Source organism: Syngnathoides biaculeatus, chromosome 13 (genome assembly GCF_019802595.1).
Source record: "Syngnathoides biaculeatus isolate LvHL_M chromosome 13, ASM1980259v1, whole genome shotgun sequence".
In the NCBI taxonomy this organism is placed as follows: domain Eukaryota; kingdom Metazoa; phylum Chordata; class Actinopteri; order Syngnathiformes; family Syngnathidae; genus Syngnathoides; species Syngnathoides biaculeatus.
The window spans coordinates 28,024,574-28,044,345 of record NC_084652.1 but is presented as its reverse complement, the minus strand read 5'-3'; the positions used below and the strand labels follow the sequence as shown (position 1 = coordinate 28,044,345).

Sequence of the window (19,772 nt, the reverse complement as noted above, 5' to 3'; positions counted from 1 at the left end):
ACATTAATTCTTCTTCTTCTTTTCCTTGCGGCTTGTTCCGTTTTTGGTCGCCACAGCGTGTCATCTTTGATGAACAAATATTTGTTTGGCACAGTTTTACACCACTGGATGCCCTTCCTGACGCAACTCCTCTGCATCTAGCCGAGGAGAGAAGCTTACAGCACCTGGTATTCCCAGGCGGTCTCCCATCCAAGTAATAACCAGGGCTGAACCCGCTTAACTTACGAGATCTGACGAGATTGGGCGTTCTCAAAGTAGCATGGCTGTAAGCACATGCAACATTAATTGGACACTTTAAATTCCCCCTGGGTATGATTACGAATGTGATCGTTTGTCTCTATGCGCCCTGCGATTGGCTGGCAACCAGTTCAGGGTGTACCCTGCTTCCTGCCCATTGACAGCAGGGATAGGCTCCAGCACTCCCCCAACCCTTGTGTAAGCAACTAAGGGAAAAAAAAAAAAAAAAAAAAAAATATATATATATATATATATATATATATATGCAGCGTCTGTTATGATTTGGTGCTGTACAGACAAACAAATTGAAAGCAAGCATAGGTGTTTGTGGTTCTAAATCAGTGAAAAAGTCACAACATTTTTTGGCTTGTTTTTTAAAGAACCATGTTGCCCTAAACCAGGAGTATTTTGTGCATTGTGGACAGGGGGCTTCAGTGGGGACTTTCTAGATTTAATTCCCAATATCATGTCACAATTATAGAAAAAGGATGTCAGGATCATATACAGTAACATCATGCCACATCATCATCAAAACCCACAAATGGGCAATAAATTGTGTGTGTTGGTACCATTTCTGTGAACTTTTGCTCCATCATAAGGAAACAGTCCTTTGGCATGTAGTTCCAGAATCCAGCGAATGGTTGATTTACTAAGACCAATTATCTCCACAGCTGCTCCATCTCTGCATAGAAAATTTTAATTTTGCAACAATGATTCACATCACTAATCATATAAAGTTCAACAATGTGTTCATATTTTGAGATTGTTAACTGTAAAAACGGGGAAAGGGAAATTTAGGTGTTTATTAGAATTTTTAAGTTTAATTTAATCAGTCGGACAGCAAGGTGACCGACTAGTTACCGCATCTGCCTCACAGTTTTGACAACCAGGGTTCAAACTAAGCCTGACCTGTGGGGAGTTTGCATGTTGTCACCTTGCCTCCCTTGGTTTTCGCCGAGTATTTTGGTTTCATCCCACATCCCGAAAACATTCATGTAAAATCTCTAAAGTGTCTGTAGGTGTAAATGTTAGTGCAAATGATTGTTTATATGTACCCTGTGATTGGCTGGAATCCAGTTCACGGTGGACCCCGCCTCTCAAATTGGACTTCTATGCTCCCCATGCTACATCCACAGAAGCTCCTGCTGCAAACTAATCTATAATATCATATCAAAAGACAGTATTCCAAGAGTGTCGACCTACAACTACGGCACTTCTGCTTATGGTTTCCATAAAATCACACACATCAGATCATTCGGCAAGTGAACTTCTTCAATCTCTACCCAGTAACCACACAGTCATCAGCTCCTTCAAAATTAAATCAGAATCTTTTTTTTTCTGCTAAGTATGTTAAAAACACAAAAGGAATTGGTCTCCAGTCATTGGAGCCAGTGTAGTACGACTACAAACAGCCATTTGACAGAAAATGTGCCCTGCGATTGGCTGCCAACCAGTTCAGGGTGTACCCTGCCTCCTGCCAGTTGACAGCTGGGATAGGGTCCAGGACTCCCTGTGATCCTAGTGAGTATAAGCGGCTAAGAAAAGGGATGGATTACTTTTGACAACACAAGCTAAAAACAGTATAGAGTCACTGAGCAATGAAAGGTTACCAGTCATGTGGGAATACTGATACATTTTTTTTTTCTTTACAATTGTGCAAATCATGCAAAGTCCTCCAGCAATTTAGAGCACTTTGAAATGACTAATAGAGCAATAATCTGGAACAGTGACCATTGTACAAACGGTGAAAAGACTTCCAAAACTTAAGCAGTTTAAAGTGACTCGTATCGCAATTTCAGACCCCTCCATGATTTCTAAGTGGGAGAACTTGCAGTATAGCAGGGTATTCAAATACTTATTACTTAACGCGTACCATGAGGAAAATGACCGTTGGAACTTAGTCAAGTCAAAGTCAATCACAATCTCATACTTATTATAGTTAGCGGGGTAGGTGGGAGGTTGGGGGGTGTACGCGAGCATCGTCGCGACAGCCGTAAATAGGAGGCCGGCTTGCTAGAACGCACCTTTATGTGTGTGCGCTCGACGTATTGGCCACACCTGAATCATGCGACGAGGAGATAGTCGAAAGTCTTTTTTTTTTTTTTTTTGGGTGGGGGCACGCCGTCACACGATCAACCAAAACTTCCTTGCAAACGGCGCATTAAGCACCCCTGGTGGAACTGCATTTCCTTTTGCATGGCTCATTATACTGATGACTTTCAACGCAAATGCGCTTGGAATACGTGAAGAAGCTCTGAATATGTGCTTGTGGCATCACTTCCAGACATGCTCAGTATGGTTAACTTGCATTTTCTGTTTGCGGGTGATGACTGATTGTTTAGGAGCAGACTTGTTTAGCTAACGTTTATGAAATAAACACATACATTAATGTCAAGGCTACACAAAATAAGCAACGTCTTACAATATCTATTTTTTCTACTAGGAACAAATTTTATGCACGTGATTTTTCGTGCTCGACTGTGCAGATTTGTGCCGTCGCGCTCGTCAAATGTGAGTCACTGTATATGTATGAATGTATATGACTGTGTGTGTATATATATATAATTCATTTGCAGTGCGTTCACAGCGCTACATAGATTTTCTTGTGCGCTGAGAGTGTGCAATGAAAGCGCAATTGCGCAGTTGTGCACCTCAGAGGCAACAGTGGTAGGGGGCACTTTCAAATGAACAGCGCTGTAATAGCGGAAGCCACACTTGACCAAACAACAGCAACAATGGTGACTAAGAAATGGCAGCAGCAGTGAAAATTAAGTGAATTCTACTTTTAAATCTGATGTTTGTCCTCATTTTGGGTTACAACAGAAACCTTCACTCTAATAAGTCTAGAAATATTGTTTTCAGCATACAGTCAACCATTTCACTTTTTCAAACAAGAGCTGTCATCATGTGTTTACCTTTGCACTTAAAATACACAAGTTAAATCATTAGAAAAGGTAATCAGTCAATATGCTAGGAAATATTTTTTTTTAAATCTAATATCTAATACAAACTAATCTATTTTTCTAATAGGAAGATTTTTTTCTTAGCAAATTCACATGTAATAAGAATTTCTGTGTTACCTGGGAGTAGCAGGTATGCCTTTGTTTCTTGCACGCTCACTCTCTCCCATTTTATCCATCCAAGTGCCACAGTTAAAACGGTTTCCTCCATGGACAAAGCCTGTTGCAGGATCCACATAAATCGCCACATTGAAACCTAGAAGGAAAAAGAACACACTGACATGGTTCCGCTGTTGTTTCAGTGTAGTGTTTACTATAAATTTGCATTTGTTTTTAGATATTCGTTTTTTTAACAGCCTATGCATGTCAACTGCACACGGGAAGAATTCCTAAACATTAGGTAGCCTACTGTCATCAACCTTTTTAATCGATATCTGTACTTAATCAAATTCCATCCACTTTTATAACAACTGTGTTTTGTGGACATGCCCTGAAAACTGAGTCTGAACTCCCAAAGGTCCCACCAATCTAGACTAAGCAAAAGGCTGAGAAGACATCAAAGAGACCTCAACCTAATCATAATTCAAGGAACATGGACAGAAGGCACTACCCACTGGCGTTGAGAGAAACCGCAAACTCAGTGTGACCTGTGTCATCCATCCATCCATCCATCCATCCATCCATCCATCCATCCATCCATCCATTTTCCAAGCTGCTTATCATCACAAGTGAGTGTTGGAGCCTATCCCAGCTAAATTCAACTGTGTCAAAAGAAAAGATTGTAATATTCCATGAACACTGCAAAAATATTCTTAACAAATGTCTTGATCATTGTGTTAGTGTGTGAACTTTATAAGCTTTTTAAACTTGTTTTTGAATAACAGATTTTGAGAATTGTGGCTTAATTTTTACTTAAATCAGCGTCAAATGTGATTTTCAAAAGGCAGCGACTGATGTACCAGCGCCAAAGTTAAACAATTATTATTTGCGTGCCACCAACAATGTTTTTTATTTTTTTTATTTTATGATTTTAAACTTGGGCAGCACAGTGGATCAACTGATGAAGTGTTGGCCTCACAGTTCTGAGGACCCGGGTTCGATCCCGGCCCCACCTGTTTGAGCGCACTCCGGTTTCCTCTTACATCCCAGAATCATACAACATTTATTGGACACTCTATATTGCTCCTAGGTATGATTGTGAGTGTGGCTGTTTGTGCCTATGTGCCCTCCAATTGTCTGGCAACCAGTTCAGGGTGTACCCCGCCTCCTGCCCTTTGACAGCTGGGATAGGCTCCAGCACTCCCCGTGACCCTCATGAGGAGAAGCGGCAAAGAAAATGGATGGATGGATTTTAAACTTGACATGGTACATTTGTGCCACCATGGGTGTGGTCTCCCAGCTCCCAGTTGCCCATCCTTCCTTTGGAACTGCCATCGGCATATTTAAACTCTGACTCTTTTCTCTTTTATTTCACGCTCTTTTGTTGCTTAGGCGTCTGTTGTTCTCTTTTTGGGTACTGGTAGCAACCTACCAGCCAGCCAGCTGCGGCCATACCCGTCTCCCTTCCTTTGTTGTCCATGATTAGCGCCAACACGTGCATAAGCACCTGCCTCAAGCCAAGCCGTATTTCAATCGCAGAAGCTGGTGATGCACCTCCATCCCTTTTCCAAGCTACAACCGTTCGGCGTAGCTGGAGTGCGCAACTACCAGCATTCCCTGCTGGCCCCATACGCAACGCACCTGACTGAGCGCCAGAGCTCAGTTCACCACGGGTTTAACTGGCAGGAAAATTACACATGCACCTTAACGGGACAAGAACTTTTCCCATGTATCTTTTTTGTTTCTTTTATTATTTTTTTCTTTGCCATTATATTTCCAGCTTCAACCAAACCTCCTTTCGTGCTCCTGAGGTCCGGGGGAAGACTACTCCATCTGCAGCCCAAAATCGCACAATGCAATGCTTGCTACAGGGGACAACACCAGTGTGTAATAATTAATGTGAAATTACTATCTTTCCATGAAACCTCAACGTTGTACCTCCCGCGTGGACTAACTGCCTTGAACGCTAATACACATTTATTTATCCTAACTCAAGAGACAAACACACATCCTCTTTTCCATTTTCGTACCCCTGATTTTCTTTTTTTTCTTTAGTTTCTTTTCATTTTTTCTTGTAGTTCATAGTTATGTTTTGATTTAGATTCTATTAAATTCCTTCTAAAATTTCACTGTCTGTCATGCTGTGCGTCTAGATTTATTCAGTACCACCTCTGGATATCGGGAACTGTGATATTTAATGTGTAGCAATCTTTACGATTATTGAGATTAATAAAAGGTTTGTCGTTCCTTTTTCCAAATGTTAAATGTTAATAATGAAAAAATGCAAGTCTATCCACAACTACAACAAAAGAAGAAGTGCAAAGTACATTCATCTGAGAAAGCACTTGCTAAGGCTACCTGACAAATATCCTAAATCCCAAGTCAACCATTAGCCAATTCACTAAACTTACTCCTGTAACAGTGAAAAACAGATGTGTTGGAAATTTTAAGTAGTTCATATATATCAAATATATCTATTAGTCCTACCTTCAACTTTTCACAGGTTTTGTTCTTTTGTGGCTTCCAGCTCTCCCGATCATGCTGTTCATAACGCTTGTCCCTAGATCCTTTATCATTATGTTGTTTTACTGGCTCCATGTGTGTAAAACCTGGTATAGCTGGACATCAATATTTTTTTTGTTTGTTTTGTTTTTCACGGTCTCTCTCACTTTAATACAATGAAGGGCCTTTTAGTCAGGACTTCAGTAAGGGGTGACAACTGGTAAGACCTGTACCGTTTCCTCTCTTAGCAAAGACTTTTCTTTCTTTTTGTAATAAAATTACACAAAGACAAGATTGCTTCCTTACTTATGGGTGTCAGAAAAATATTTTTACACAATAGCCAATATACTGGAGCATCTGCTTTGATCGGAAAAAGAAAAGCTGTGGTGGATCAATCACTAAGTGGGCTTGCTGGGCCCTGGTTGAGCTCGCTGGATGTATGACATCCAAGTCCTCCACCGTATGGAGGAAAAAGGCATGAGTGGCACATGTTATATGGGTGAAGGACACCCAATTGCCCCTTCATTGTGAAAATGAGAATTGTGTCGTCGTTACTCTTGGTTATTATGTTGATTACTGTGGCACTGGAAAATCCGGGTAGCTAGGGAAATGGAATGGAACAAAATCACCCAGAATCACTCATTACTTAGGGAGAGTTTGACAGATCAAAACACAATCATGAGCCTCCAAATATAATCAGAATGTGTACTGTTCCACCAGGGAGAATAACAGTGGATCACTGCTACAATACTCTGAAAGAGGTATATTCCTATGTCCCATGCGCAGCTTTGGGGTTATTTAATCACATATTTGTATCTCCCTGAGTCCAAGATAAAGGAAAAAAACCTGAAAAGCCTATGCACAAACTTTGAAAGAGTGGCCCAATGAAGCAAAACTGGAATTACAGGACTTCTTGGACTGCACAAATTAAACCTTGAAACAAGATTTGTTGAAAACAAAATGCATTAGATGGATTTTAAACTTTTGAAAATATTCACCACAATTGACATCCTACAATGTTGTACAAGTTCTATAAAATGATGTAGTTCACTGCTAACTGCTAAGTTCTGCACAAGCAAGTAAGAAGAAAAAAGAAATTAACCATGTTATGCAGATAGGCTGTAGAACCATTTTTCTGCATATGATTGTGGCAGTGTTGTGTCAGATAACTACCACCAACTACAGGGGATCTTGCCCTCAAGTAGAATCCAAAACGGCCACAATGGCAATCTGCATAAAATGAATACACTAACAGCCTACACCCATGCAACCACACTACATCACATCTCTGACTCCCCAATAACCCTGCCATTAGGGGATCGAATCACTAAAGGCCCGAGTCATAGTCTGTCAAACTCGTGTTAGATGAACTGAATAGCATCTCAGGAAACCTGCTGGATGCCAAGCAAACAGCATGACAGAGTCAACATGCTTGACCGACACAAAGATCATCAGTTCAGGAACCGGCATCAATGATCAATTGTGCAGCGGTCAACACAATGATCGACAGTATGAGCAACACTGATCAACACTGCAGAAACCTCTTGTAAGATCAGCAGTGCATGAGACCTGTGAAGAGCTATCGCTCTGCCTCTCTCTTGCTGATGGAAGACACACACCTTCGTCTCTCATGTTCATGTCTATCTTGGGTCCAGCATCTCGCTCTCTGAAGGAAATTCCATCGAGGTGGCGTTGCAAAATCTCTTGAATCACATCATACAGAGGCTGCTCCTGTACACAAACACTGAATATCTCAATACATAATTAATTATGATATTGTTGTATGGTTGAAAGTTTTTAGATTTAGATGTTTTTGCTCGACAGTAATTTTGGGAGGTGGCAAATGATAATACATGGATGTACATACCACTTCTCCTGGTGTACAGGGCTCACTATCATCAGTTGGGTACATGCGTGTGACAGGAAACTGGAGGATACAACACCCTTGGGGAACATGGCTGACGTAATCCTAAAAAGTACAGGTATGGGACATTTTCAGATAATTTGATCAATAAGATGTTATGTGTGTATTTTTATTTTCCTTTCTTACTTTTATGTATTTATATATATATATATATTTATGCATATTTTTTTTACTATGATGCGATTCTTTTGTGATGTGGAATTCTGGAATGTTCCGAGAGGTGCCTATATAAGAAGAGTGAGAAAGACCGTCAACAGAACTTCTTACCAACACTCTTTCGACAAGTAGACAAGTACATGCCACACTGCATTCTCCCTTTCATTCTTGTAAATATTTGGACATTTGTTAACTTGGAATATTCACTGGAAAGAACATTTGCCTGGTTGTTCAACTCTGGTGACTATTCATAGCTTGGCTCAACTATTCGGTCTTTGAACTTCTATTCTGTGTTGATTATTTCATTTTTGTGTTGTGTTGTTGTGTGTGTGATTAAATTGTCTTAAACACAATACAACTGCTTTGTCATATTTTGCTAGTTTGAGTTTGGGGATTTTAGTTTAAATTCACACGCAACAGAGTAAACGTAATCAAAAAAAAAAAAAAAATCAAATTTGGATTTATTTTTAATGCTGCCAACCCCAGTTTTACAATACAGTGGTACCGCTACTTACGAAATTAATCTGCTCTAAAAGTCAATGAGTAACGTCAAGTTTTTATGAGTAGAAACATATTTTACATGTGAATAGCCTAATCGGTTCTACCACCCCAACCCAGGCAGGCACGGGGAGAACATGCAAACTCCACACAGGCGGGTGTGGGACCTCAGAACTGTAAGGCCAACGCTTTACCAACTGATTCACCGTGCCGCCCCATGGAAAATGTATTTTAGTAAATTGAAGAAGAATCCCATAAATCCAAAAATGTAATGAGCATATTCAGTTTTTAAACATGTTGCAAATCCATCCATTATTTGAGTCGCTTATCCTCACAAGGGTCACGGGAGTCTACCCAGCTATCTTCGGGCAGGAGAAAGGGTACACCCTGAACTGGTTGCCACACAATCGCAGGGCACATAACAACAAACAACCAGTCACAGTCACAATCATGTTTACAGGCCAATTACTGCATGTTTTTGGGATATGGAAGAAAACTGGAGTGAAAAAAACTACACAGGCACGGGGAAACATGTGAACTCCACACAGGCAGGTCCAGGATTTGAACCCTGGTTGTCAGAATTCTGAGGCAGATGCTCTAACCAGTTGTTCACCGTGTCACCATGTTGGAACTCCAAAACGTAATTTAAGTTTGCCATGTCTTTACCATTACGGATCAACTTATATGAAAATGACGCACATGATGTTAGGCAAAAGCAAGGGAGATGAATAGATGCTCTTGTTTTTATCAGATTACGCATATATTCTTAACATTGAAGCAACCAAAAACATCGGGAAGGAGCACAATGATGATTACAGGTCCCTACTGAGCGCCATGTTTTTCCATGTAAGTCTATCTCCTGCATCTTCCTCTCAAACACCAACAGCCCTCATGTCTTCCCTCACAATATCCATCAACCTTCTCTTTGCTTTTCCTCTTGCCCTTTTAACCGGGAGCTCCATCCTCAGTGCCACCATCTCAAATCCGTACATCAAGGCTGGCCTCACCACGGTTTTATAAACTTTCACATTCATCTTAGCGGAGACTCTTCTGTCACATAACACGCCAGGCACCTTCCACCAGCTGTTCCACCCTCGCTATAGCTTCTCCCTGGAGCCTCACTCTTCCCAATCCACCCTTCTCATTCACAGACATTCTGTTTTACTTCACCTAATCTTCATTCCTCTCCTTTCCAGTGCATGCCGGAATGTTTCGAATTGTTCACAATGTCATCTGTGAACATCATGGTCCAACTGTATTCCAGTCTAACCACATCTGTCAGCATATCCAAAGCAGGAAGGGGCTCAAAGCTGATCCCTGATTCAGTCGCACCTCCATCTTAAATTAGTCAGTCACATCTATGGGACACCTCATCAATGTTCTGCTGCCCTCATACGTGTGCTGTACTATTCGAACATATTTCTGCACCACATCAGACTTAGGCTCATAGGCTATCTCTGGATAAATGGACACAATGTGGCTCCTTCTGACCTTCTTGTAGATTTCCACTCACATACTTAGGGCAAATAATTAATCTTTAGTACTCTTCATAGGCACGAAACCAGACTGTTGCTCACAGATACTTCTGTCCTGAGTCTAGCATCCCCTACACTTTCCCATAACTTCATTGTGTGGCTCATGTACTTTATTCCGCTGTAGTTTGTACAATTTTGAAAATCACCTTTGTTCATGGGAAAAAGCACACTTTTCTTCCATTCTTCGGGTATCATCTCACCTGCTACTATTCTGCTGAACAAGTTGGTCAAGAACTCCACAGCCACCTTTCCAAATTGCTTCCATACCTCGAGAGGTATGTCATCAGGACCAACGGCCTTTCCATTTTCCATCCTCTATAGTGCCTTTCTCACTTCACCTTTACTAATCATTGCCACTTCCTGGTCCATCAAAGTGTACTCTTCCCTCTCTCTCATTTCTCTTTTTCATCAACTTCTCAAAGTATTCTTTCCATCTTTTTAGCACACGACTGGCACCAGTCAACACTTTTTCATCTCTATCACTACCATCCTATGCTGTCGAGCTAAACTCTCCCCTACCAATACTTTAGACTCGGTAACCAGCTTCAGATTACATCGTCTGCACAAAATGTAATCCACCTCCGTGCTTCTACTTCCACTCTTGTCTTGCCTATGTTCCTCCCTCTTCTGGAAAAAGTGTTCACTCCTGCCATTTCTGTTCTTTTTGTAAAGTCCTCCACCATCTGTCCCTAAAGTTCCCTTTCTGGATGTCTATTAATTTCTCATCATGTTTCCTTCACCAACATGTCTGCACCAATCAGAATCAGAATCAGCTTTATTGGCCAAGTATGTAAAAACACACATGGCATTTTTCTCCGGCAATCGTTGCTGCCCTGGTATGACATTCAGAACAAACAACAACAAAGCAACAAGAACAAAGAACAAGAGACAAAACTCTCTCTGTGTCTTATCTAGTTCCTTCCAGAATTTCTCTTTCACCTCAAGGTCACATCCTTCCAGTAGGGTATAGCCGCAAATCACATGATTTCAAGTTTCAGCCTAATCACAAAATCTCTTGATACTCGAAGTACTCTTTTGACCTCCAAGACATTCTTACCACACTCTTCCTGTAAAATAACCCCTACTCTATTTCTCTTCCCATCTACTCCATGATAAAATAATTTAAACCCTGCCCCTAAACCTTCAATTCCTCCGCAGGGTGTCTGGGCTCTCCCTTATAGATAGCATGAGAAGCTCGGTCATCCGGGAGGGGCTCAGTGTAAAGCCGCTGCTCTCTGAATTGATAAGAGGCAGAGGAGGTTGGAGGGACATCTGATCTGGATGCCTTTCGGACAACTCATGGGTGAGGTGTCCCACCGGAAAAAGACCCTGACAAGACACAAAGACACTGGACAACGCTGGAGAGATTATGTCTCTCGGCTGGCCTGGGAATGCCTCGGGATCCTCTGGAAGAGCTAGATGACGTGGCTGGGGAAAGGGAAGTCTGGGTATCCCACGACCTGACCCGGAAAAGTGGTAGAAGATTGGATGGATGGATGTCTTTCTAAAGCACTTTTCCTCACCTTGTTGTTGAATTGTGCTATACCAACAAACTTGCCTTGCCTACTGTATTAAAATCATGAAGAAATTTATGGGTCTCTTTAAAGTTTTGATTTTTAACTAGTGTAATGTACACTAAGACCTTTTGTCTGTCCAAAAAAGTGGAATTGTATTTGTGAACTTCAATCCCTTAAACCCACCTGTAGTATGCCTTTATAAGTACATTTCAGTTTTCTCCTACCTGGAGGCACTGCAGCCACCACCATACAGCATCACGGCAATTGTATCTGGCGAAACGACCCTCTCCCAACAGGTTTGGGATCAAACCATGACGTAATGTCCCTGCGAATGCCAAGATGATGTTTCTAAGGACACAGCAGAAGGACACATTGATTTTTCAATTACTTTATATGTTCAGAAAACAATATCATGTGATGCAGGAATCACACATGCACGCACACACAAATGCATACCGGGCTTCAGTGTGTCTCCCAGTCAACAGCATCAGTCCTCTGAGAGCAATAAAAGTATCTCTGCCCCAGCAACGAAAAATTCCAGTACAGAAATGGGGAAGACCTAAAACAGATTTGAATCAGTGCTAGTAGGAACAAAATGTAATTTTTTTAATAATACTAGATTTTGTTTGGGAAAATTTTCATGCGTTAATAGTTTGGTGACCTGCAGCCACTGTTACGCAGCACTGCTCCTTCTGTCCAGTTATTGAGCTGACGCAATATGGAACATTCGCAATTTTGACTGAAAGAGAAGGAAGACCAGGGTAGCGTCCGACACCACACATCTGAAGAGAACCCAAAGCCAAGTGTCGTACAAAGCTAGAGCCACTCTGAATGAAACTGAAAAATAAAACATAAAATATACTTAGACTTGAGGTTATTTTTTGATTTAATAATCATATAAAATAGACTTCAAAGTTGCATGATTACAAAACAACTACCTTGACATGAGTTTGTAAGTTGCATCCAGAGCTGTGGTGAAAGTGGATACAAGGATTGCATCAAAGTAACAGGGGATAAGATAACGTGGGATGTGCTTCAGATAAGTAAACATTGCCTCCAGCCATTGTCCAACCTGAAGACAAATCATAGTCATGATGATTTTTCAATTACACAAGTCAGATTTTACTGAGAGGATTTTATCAATCCATCCATCCATCCAGCCATCCATCCCTTTTCTTAGCCGCTTATCCTCACAAGGGTCATGGGAGTGCTGGAGCCTATCCCAGCTGTCAACGGGCAGGACGCAAGGTACACCATGAACTAGTTGCAACCCAGTCACAGGGCACATCAAGACATACAGCTGCACTCACAATCACACCTAGGGGTAATTTAGAGTGTCCAATTAATGTTGCATGTTTTGGGGATGTGGGAGGAAACCGGAGTGCCGGAGAAAACCCACACAGGCACGGGGAGAACATGCAAACTCCACACAGGGAGGGCTGGGACTGAACCCAGATCATCAGAACTGTGAGGCCAATGTTTTCCAGGTCCTCAACCGTGCCACAGAGGATTTTAATGGGAGTAATTCTTTTTCTTTGTCTCTCATGTTCATGCATATATGAAGCCCTTTTAAGGCTGTTAAGGCTTTACCTGTGCCAGAGGTCCTTCTCTATGTATCAGTCTATTGGCGATATAGTCCATTAACCAGTCTCCTTGTCTGAGGTTAGAACAGACCGGATGCCCAAGGTCATTGTTGGCACGAATATCAGCCAAAACTGACATTACACCTGCATTGACAAAACCACATTATTTATGAACTGATAACAATAGGGTTTCCCCATTGTGGGATTAATTAAGACTAATATTCTATGTCGCATGTACAGAGCTTGTGCACGTGATATCAACATTTCACAACGCCATATTGCTGGTCAAAAAGAGCTGCTCGACAGTGTGGGGGACATTGAACTGAAGCAGAATATTCACAATGCCCGAGACTTGTTGTGCTGTTCATTGTTACAACAGACGAGAGAGATATTCAAAGAAATCATTCTATGAAATACCAGCTGAAAAGACAAGAAAAGATGATGGATTTCGGCAATCAAACGTGATGGATGGTGCCCAACCAAATACACACGACTTCACTTCAGGTAGGAATTATTTTTCTCAATCTCAGATTCCCAAGAAGTATTCATCATGCCAATTTGGCTCATTTGAGAAAAATGCGTTTAAAAAAAAAAAAAAAAAAAAAAAAAATAAGCGAGTCGTCTACAACGTACACGAAGCGTGTTGCGGCCACACGTTAATCTTTGGTAAACCTCTTTCCTTTTTTCTAATATGCATTGTTCTCAAATAAGTCCAATGCGTATTTAAAAAAAGAAAAAACATTGGTCAAACAGAGGTTTACCGAAGTTCAACGCGTGGCCGCAATGTGCGTTCATGTATGGGGGCTGAAGCCTATCGCAGCACTTTATTTTCATTTTTTAAATACGCATTGGACTCATTGAGAACAATGCATATTTAAAAAGATATCAGGGAGAAGTTTACCAAAGTTTAACGTGTGACCACAACACGCTTTGTGTATTGAGGAACCAACTCGTTGTCTTTTTTTTCCCCCCAATTAAAGTTAATGATTGCAAGTTTGTGTAAAATCAGGGGTCATTTATTTAAATATTTGTATTTGTATTGAAAAAAATCTGAGTGGCTCCATCACTATGTGTAATTTATCCTTGATTAAGAACCGATCCAACAACGAAGTATTTGTATGCATCCAGACTTTTCTACGCTTTCAACCTCTTCCATGTAAATCTCAACGACTTACTCACCAGATACATGTGTAGATCCAGTTGTCCAAGACTACCGGAAGCGGGGTCATGGTCTAATTTCTTATCGGCGACTTCGGCCTTAAATATGGGTCCTCTATGCCAAGTGTTTCTCATTTTTCTACGTATCTTCATTTATTATCACCTTCTAAATGTTTCATGTTATCGGACAAAACTCTGGGCGTCGTGCTATAAGACGTATTTTCGCGTCGTCTCCAATCGACTTAGCATTGAAGAAGAGGAAAGAAGATGATGGTGGAAACACCTGTGTTACTTAAATTACAGTGTTCAAAATCATACTAATTTGTCACTTAAGACTTTGTCAGATCTCTTTTTATGCGTGTAAAATTTAGGGAAAATAAGAAACCTTTTATTTCTTTATTTCAACCTGTGCATTGTCCCAGCTTGCTTGGCCGAATGTCACACTGGTCCAGTAGATGCTTTTGTGGTTGATCGTCTGTTGAGGTGGCTCTAGGGACATGGAATCTCATCTCATATCTCTCTCTCTCTCTCTCTCTCTCTCTCGAAGAGCCCAGCGTGTAAGGTCAACACGTTCTGACTAGATAGTCAGTGTGTCAATCTTTCACACGCAGCAGTGTTATGCTAGCGAAGAACTTCAAATTCATTTATACGAGACATGTATTGAAAATCAAATGTAGGGCATACCTTCGTGCAAACATATGTGTTCCGGTTGATATTAGATGGATTTAGTTGATGATGCGGTCTTCCACAAAGTTTGATCCATCGAAGGCATTTTTCGTACTGGGTCTTCGGTTTTGGAAAGGGTACGAATTGAATTCCACCAACTAGCCTTTCAGGATACCCGTCGTCACTATTACAAAGTCCGTGACTACACCTCTTAACCATATTTTTTGTTAAATAACCCAAATGTGCGATAAAACGCTAACTAAACCTATACTGGACCATGCAATGTTGTCTGAAAAAATGGCGGGAGCAAAAACGGGCTTTGGTTTATGCAGATCTCTGGCCTCTGATTGGTCAGTGACGTGGATTGCGCAATATCCACGGAGGGGTCAATTACAATGAGACATGGAAGGCTGTGATTGGAAAGAATGGTCCCCCAATCAGAACCCGAGCGGTGTTCGCTTACCTGACGTCTGTGCTTATCATGGGTTCTCCATAATGAACACCCTATTGAAGCATGAGGGTGCCCACATTGCACTTGGCACCAGGACACCCTAGGTCGCAGTTTGATGATCGACTGTGGTCGTGTCATCGGACTTGCAGCCACATGTCTTGGAGACTTGGGTAAAAAGAGGGACAGAGCTGTCAAATGGTCACCACCTGGTGGTGAGTTGGCTACAATGGTGGTGGGGTTCCGGTCGGACGTGGCAAGGCCAAATGTATTGTGAGGGTCTGCTGGGAACAGCTGGCAGAATCCCGTAAGAAGGAGTTTTAATTCATCTCCAACAAAATTTTGCTCACTTTCCAGGGGTGGCAAGGAGCACTGAGTTCGAATAGACTATGTTCCGCGCTTCTATTACTGAGAAAGCCACCCAGAGCTGTGGCCGTAGAGTGAGTGGTGCCTGTCGTGGTGTCAATTCTCAAAGATGTTGGAGAACAGTGAGGCAAGCTGAAGAAGGAACCCTATCTCCCAAGGCAGCTTATGGGTACCAGTTGGAAAAGTGCAATGTAGCTATGGTGTAGCTGATGCAAACACACGGTCATGAGAGGAATTCAATGAGGCCATGAAGAAAGATTTCAAGACTGCTTCAAAGAAATTCTGGTCCACCATCCGGCATCTCTGGATGAGGAAGCAGTGCACTGTCAACATTGTGTATAGTGTGGATGGAGCGCTGCTGACCCCGACTCAGGAGGTTGTGTGTGAGCCGGTGGGGAAAATACTTTGAAAACCTGCTCAATTCCACTGAGATAACTTCCAATGAAAAAGCTGAATCTGGGCTCTCTGAGGCGGGCTCCTATCTCTGGGGTTGGGGTCACCAAGGTGGTTAAAAAGCTCCTTGGTGGCAAGGCCATGGGTAGATTGTTTTGCCCAGAGTTGCTCAAGGCTCTGGATGTTGTGGGGCTGTGCTGGTTAACACACCTCTGCAACGTTGCGTGGACATCGGGGACCGTGCCTCTGGATTGGCAGACTGGGGTGGTAGTCCTGCTTTTTTAAGAAGGGGGACCGGAGGGTGTGTTCAAACAGCAGGGGCTCACATAGCCCTGCCGCCCTGGTAAGGAAGTACGGAAGTTGACTGCAAAATACGTCATTTATAGTTTCTTCTTCAACCACACACAGTCCACAGATTTTTCATGGTGCGAGAGTATAAAAAAAAATAATAATAATCAATATACGGCAACATTCTGACGTGCTCTGAACAAACGGATGATTCTATTCTGGCTGATTTTTTTTGGGGTGAACAACATACTAAATTTCATGATTTTGGCGTCAGTAGCACTTTATCTTGGTCCCTTGAGCTGGATCCCAGGACACCTGAGGTTTCCAGGGGGTGTATTGAATACCAAAAAGACTATAGCCACGGCAGATTCCTTCTGAGTCTAAAGACCCTTTCTGGGCCTGGTTTCCAGCCCGCTGGATGATGTAGGAAGACTTAAAGATGACATAATTGTTGAAATGGAAGGAAGAAGCTGAGAAGGCACTCTGCGATATAAAACAAGCTTTAATGTTAAGCACAGCCATGCCAAATTATGATCACACCTTTTATAAAATGGTCGATTGTAATGGTCATTTTTTGACCTCAGTTTTGACGAAAAGACATGGAAATAAAATGAAATTGATGGCTAATTTTTCATCCAAATTAGACAGAATAGCGTGTGAACTTCCTCACTGTGGGAGACCAGTCTTAGCGGCATCAATGGCTGTGGAGGTGAGTGCACCAATTGTTTTGCTCCACCCTCTGGTGGCGCATGTTCCTCCACAGTCTAGGCATTGCTCTTGCTTCTTCTTAACAGACAAACATAACATTTCTATCGCTAGACAGAGACCTCGCATGCCCGGCGACGCTGTTGTCACAACCACGTCAAAATAGAAAGATGAACAACTCTCAACCCAGCACCATTGCTACCACTTCTGGAGGACAAAATGTGACTGCCAAGAATTGGCAGAGAAAATGGCAAAAAGCAAAAGCTTTGATTAGATTAGATTTGATTTCATCCACAGGAAAAAAGTAACACATAAAATTGTTAGTTGAATTACGAAGTGCAATACAACTGCCAAAAACAGTTGCTGTATGCAAATGCTTTCCAAATACATCTAACAAAGATATGATTTCATTGGAAAATGCTTTCACGGATAAAACAGCAAAGGAAACTGCATCGGGAAAACTCAAATAATGATCAATGACACAGCTACAAATCTAGAAAAAGACACGCTAAAAGAAATGCAACAGAGTCCGAAAGCGTAACAGGTAGCGTGTAAGAAAAATGGGCCATACTAAAAAATGACATCACTGCATGACCAAACAATAACCCTATCCTACGCCAAAAAAAAAAAAAATATATATATATATATATATATATATATATATATATATATAAATGGGCTGCTATATTGAGCCATGGGCTAACACATGTCTCAACAGAAGGGATGGTAGGACAGGTAAATAAACATTATATACAAAAAAATTTTGTAGCGCATGCTTGACTTGCACTAGACAGAACCCAAGTCAAAGTGAAGGTGAAACGTATTGCTTGGTCATAATAGATGCATTCTCAACTCTTTCCAACAAAACATCCCAACATATTGAGGTTAGCATGCCACCACTTTGGTGGAACCAGGAGACTGGGTCTTGGTGAGAAGCATTAAGAAGAAGCACTGGTATTCACCCAATGCAGCCCTATGGGGGCACAAACCAGTGCAATCTGTAGGCCGGTCCCAAGCCCGGATAAATGCAGAGGGTTGTGTCAGGAAGGGCATCCGGCGTAAAAACTGTGCCAAACAAATATGAGCGTTCATCTAAAGAATCCCATACCGGATCGGTCGTGGCCCGGGTTAACAACGCCCGCCCCCGGCACTGCTAACCTGCAGGGCGTCGGTGGGAATTCAGCTACTGTGGGTCGAAGACAAAGAAGAGGAGGAAACCGGATCCAGCGTCAGAAGAAAAAGAGGAATGCACAGAGCCTACAACTGAGTGTAGGGACTTTGAATGTTGGGACTATGACAGGAAAAGCTCAGGAGTTGGTTGACATGATGATTAGGAGAAAGGTTGATTTTCTGTGCATCCAAGAGAGCAGGTGGAAAGGTAGTAAGGCTAGAAGTTTGGGAGCAGGGTTTAAATTATTCTACCACGGAGTAGATGGGAAGAGAAATGGAGTAGGGGTTATTTTAAAGGAAGAGCTGGCTAAGAATGTCTTGGAGGTGAAAAGAGTATCAGATCGAGTGATGAGACTAAAATTTGAAATTGAGGGTGTTATGTATAATGTGGTTAGCGGCTAAGCACCACAGGTAGGATGTGACCTAGAGTAGAAAGAGAAATTCTGGAAGGAACTAGATGAAGTAGTTCTGAGCATCCCAGACAGCGAGAGAGTTGTGATTGGTGCAGATTGTAATGGACATATTGGTAAAGGAAACAGGGGCGATGAAGAAGTGATGGGTAAGTACAGCATCCAGGAAAGGAACTTCGAGGGACAGATGGTGGTGGACTTTGCAAAAAGGATGGAGATGGCTGTAGTGAACACTTATTTTCAGAAGAGGGAGGAACATATAGTGACCTACAAGAGCGGAGGTAGAAGCACGCAGGTGGATTATATTTTGTGCAGATGATGTAATCTGAAAGAGGTTACTGAATGTAAAGTAGTGGTAGGGGAGAGTGTAGGTCGACAGCATAGGATGGTAGCGTGTAGGATGACTCTGGTGGTGGGTAGGAAGATTAAGAAGACAAAGGTAGAGCAGAGAACCATGTGGTGGAAGCTGAGAAAAGGAAGAATGTTGTGCGGCCTTTCGGAAAGAGGTAAGACAGGTTCTCAATGGAAAGCAGAAGCTCCCGGAAGACTGGACAACGACAGTCAAGGTAATCAGAGAGACAGGCAGGAGAGTACTTTGTGTGTCGTTTGGTAGGAAAGGGGAGAAGGAGACTTGGTGGTGGAACCCCAAAATACAAGGAGTCATACAAGGAAAGAGATGAGCGAAGAAGAAGTGGGATACTGAGAGGACTGAGGAGAGGCGAAAGGAGTACATCGAGATGCGACGTAGGGCAGAGGTAGAGGTGGCAAAGGCTAAACAAGAGGCATATGAAGACATGTACACCAGGTTGGACACGAAAGAAGGAGAAAAGGATCTCTACAGGTTGGCCAGACAGAGGGATAGAGATGGGAAGGATGTGCAGCAGGTAAGGGTGATTAAGGATAGAGATGGAAATGTGTTGACTGGTGCCGGTAGTGTGCTAAATAGATGGAAAGAATACTTTGAGAAGTTGATGAATGAAGAAAATGAGAGAGAAGGAAGAGTTGAAGAGGCAAGTGTGAAGGACGAGGAAGTGGCAATGATTACCAAGGGGGAAGTCAGAAAGGCACTACAAAGGATGAAAAATGGAAAAGCAGTTGGTCCTGATGACATACCGGTAGAGGTATGGAAGCAATTTGGAGAGATGGCTGTGGAGTTT

The 19,772-nt window shown here is 42.1% G+C and overlaps 1 protein-coding gene and 1 pseudogene across 1 annotated transcript in view; both read right to left on the bottom strand.

Annotated features, from left to right (window-relative positions):
• Nucleotides 1-28: 28 nt before the first annotated feature.
• Nucleotides 29-19,772, bottom strand: part of agla (amylo-alpha-1, 6-glucosidase, 4-alpha-glucanotransferase a) — a 233,519-nt gene continuing 213,775 nt past the window's right edge. The window contains exons 22-31 of the mRNA XM_061838544.1: nt 13,019-13,155; nt 12,367-12,500; nt 12,090-12,265; nt 11,885-11,987; nt 11,653-11,776; nt 7,666-7,767; nt 7,418-7,529; nt 3,318-3,453; nt 807-919; nt 29-137 (exon numbers count right to left, since the gene is read on the bottom strand). Of these exons, the coding sequence (XP_061694528.1) occupies nt 97-137; nt 807-919; nt 3,318-3,453; nt 7,418-7,529; nt 7,666-7,767; nt 11,653-11,776; nt 11,885-11,987; nt 12,090-12,265; nt 12,367-12,500; nt 13,019-13,155 (1,178 nt within the window). The 3' untranslated portion in view covers nt 29-96. The remainder of the gene's footprint in view (nt 138-806; nt 920-3,317; nt 3,454-7,417; nt 7,530-7,665; nt 7,768-11,652; nt 11,777-11,884; nt 11,988-12,089; nt 12,266-12,366; nt 12,501-13,018; nt 13,156-19,772) is intronic.
• LOC133511590 (5S ribosomal RNA) lies at nt 153-271 on the bottom strand (annotated as a pseudogene).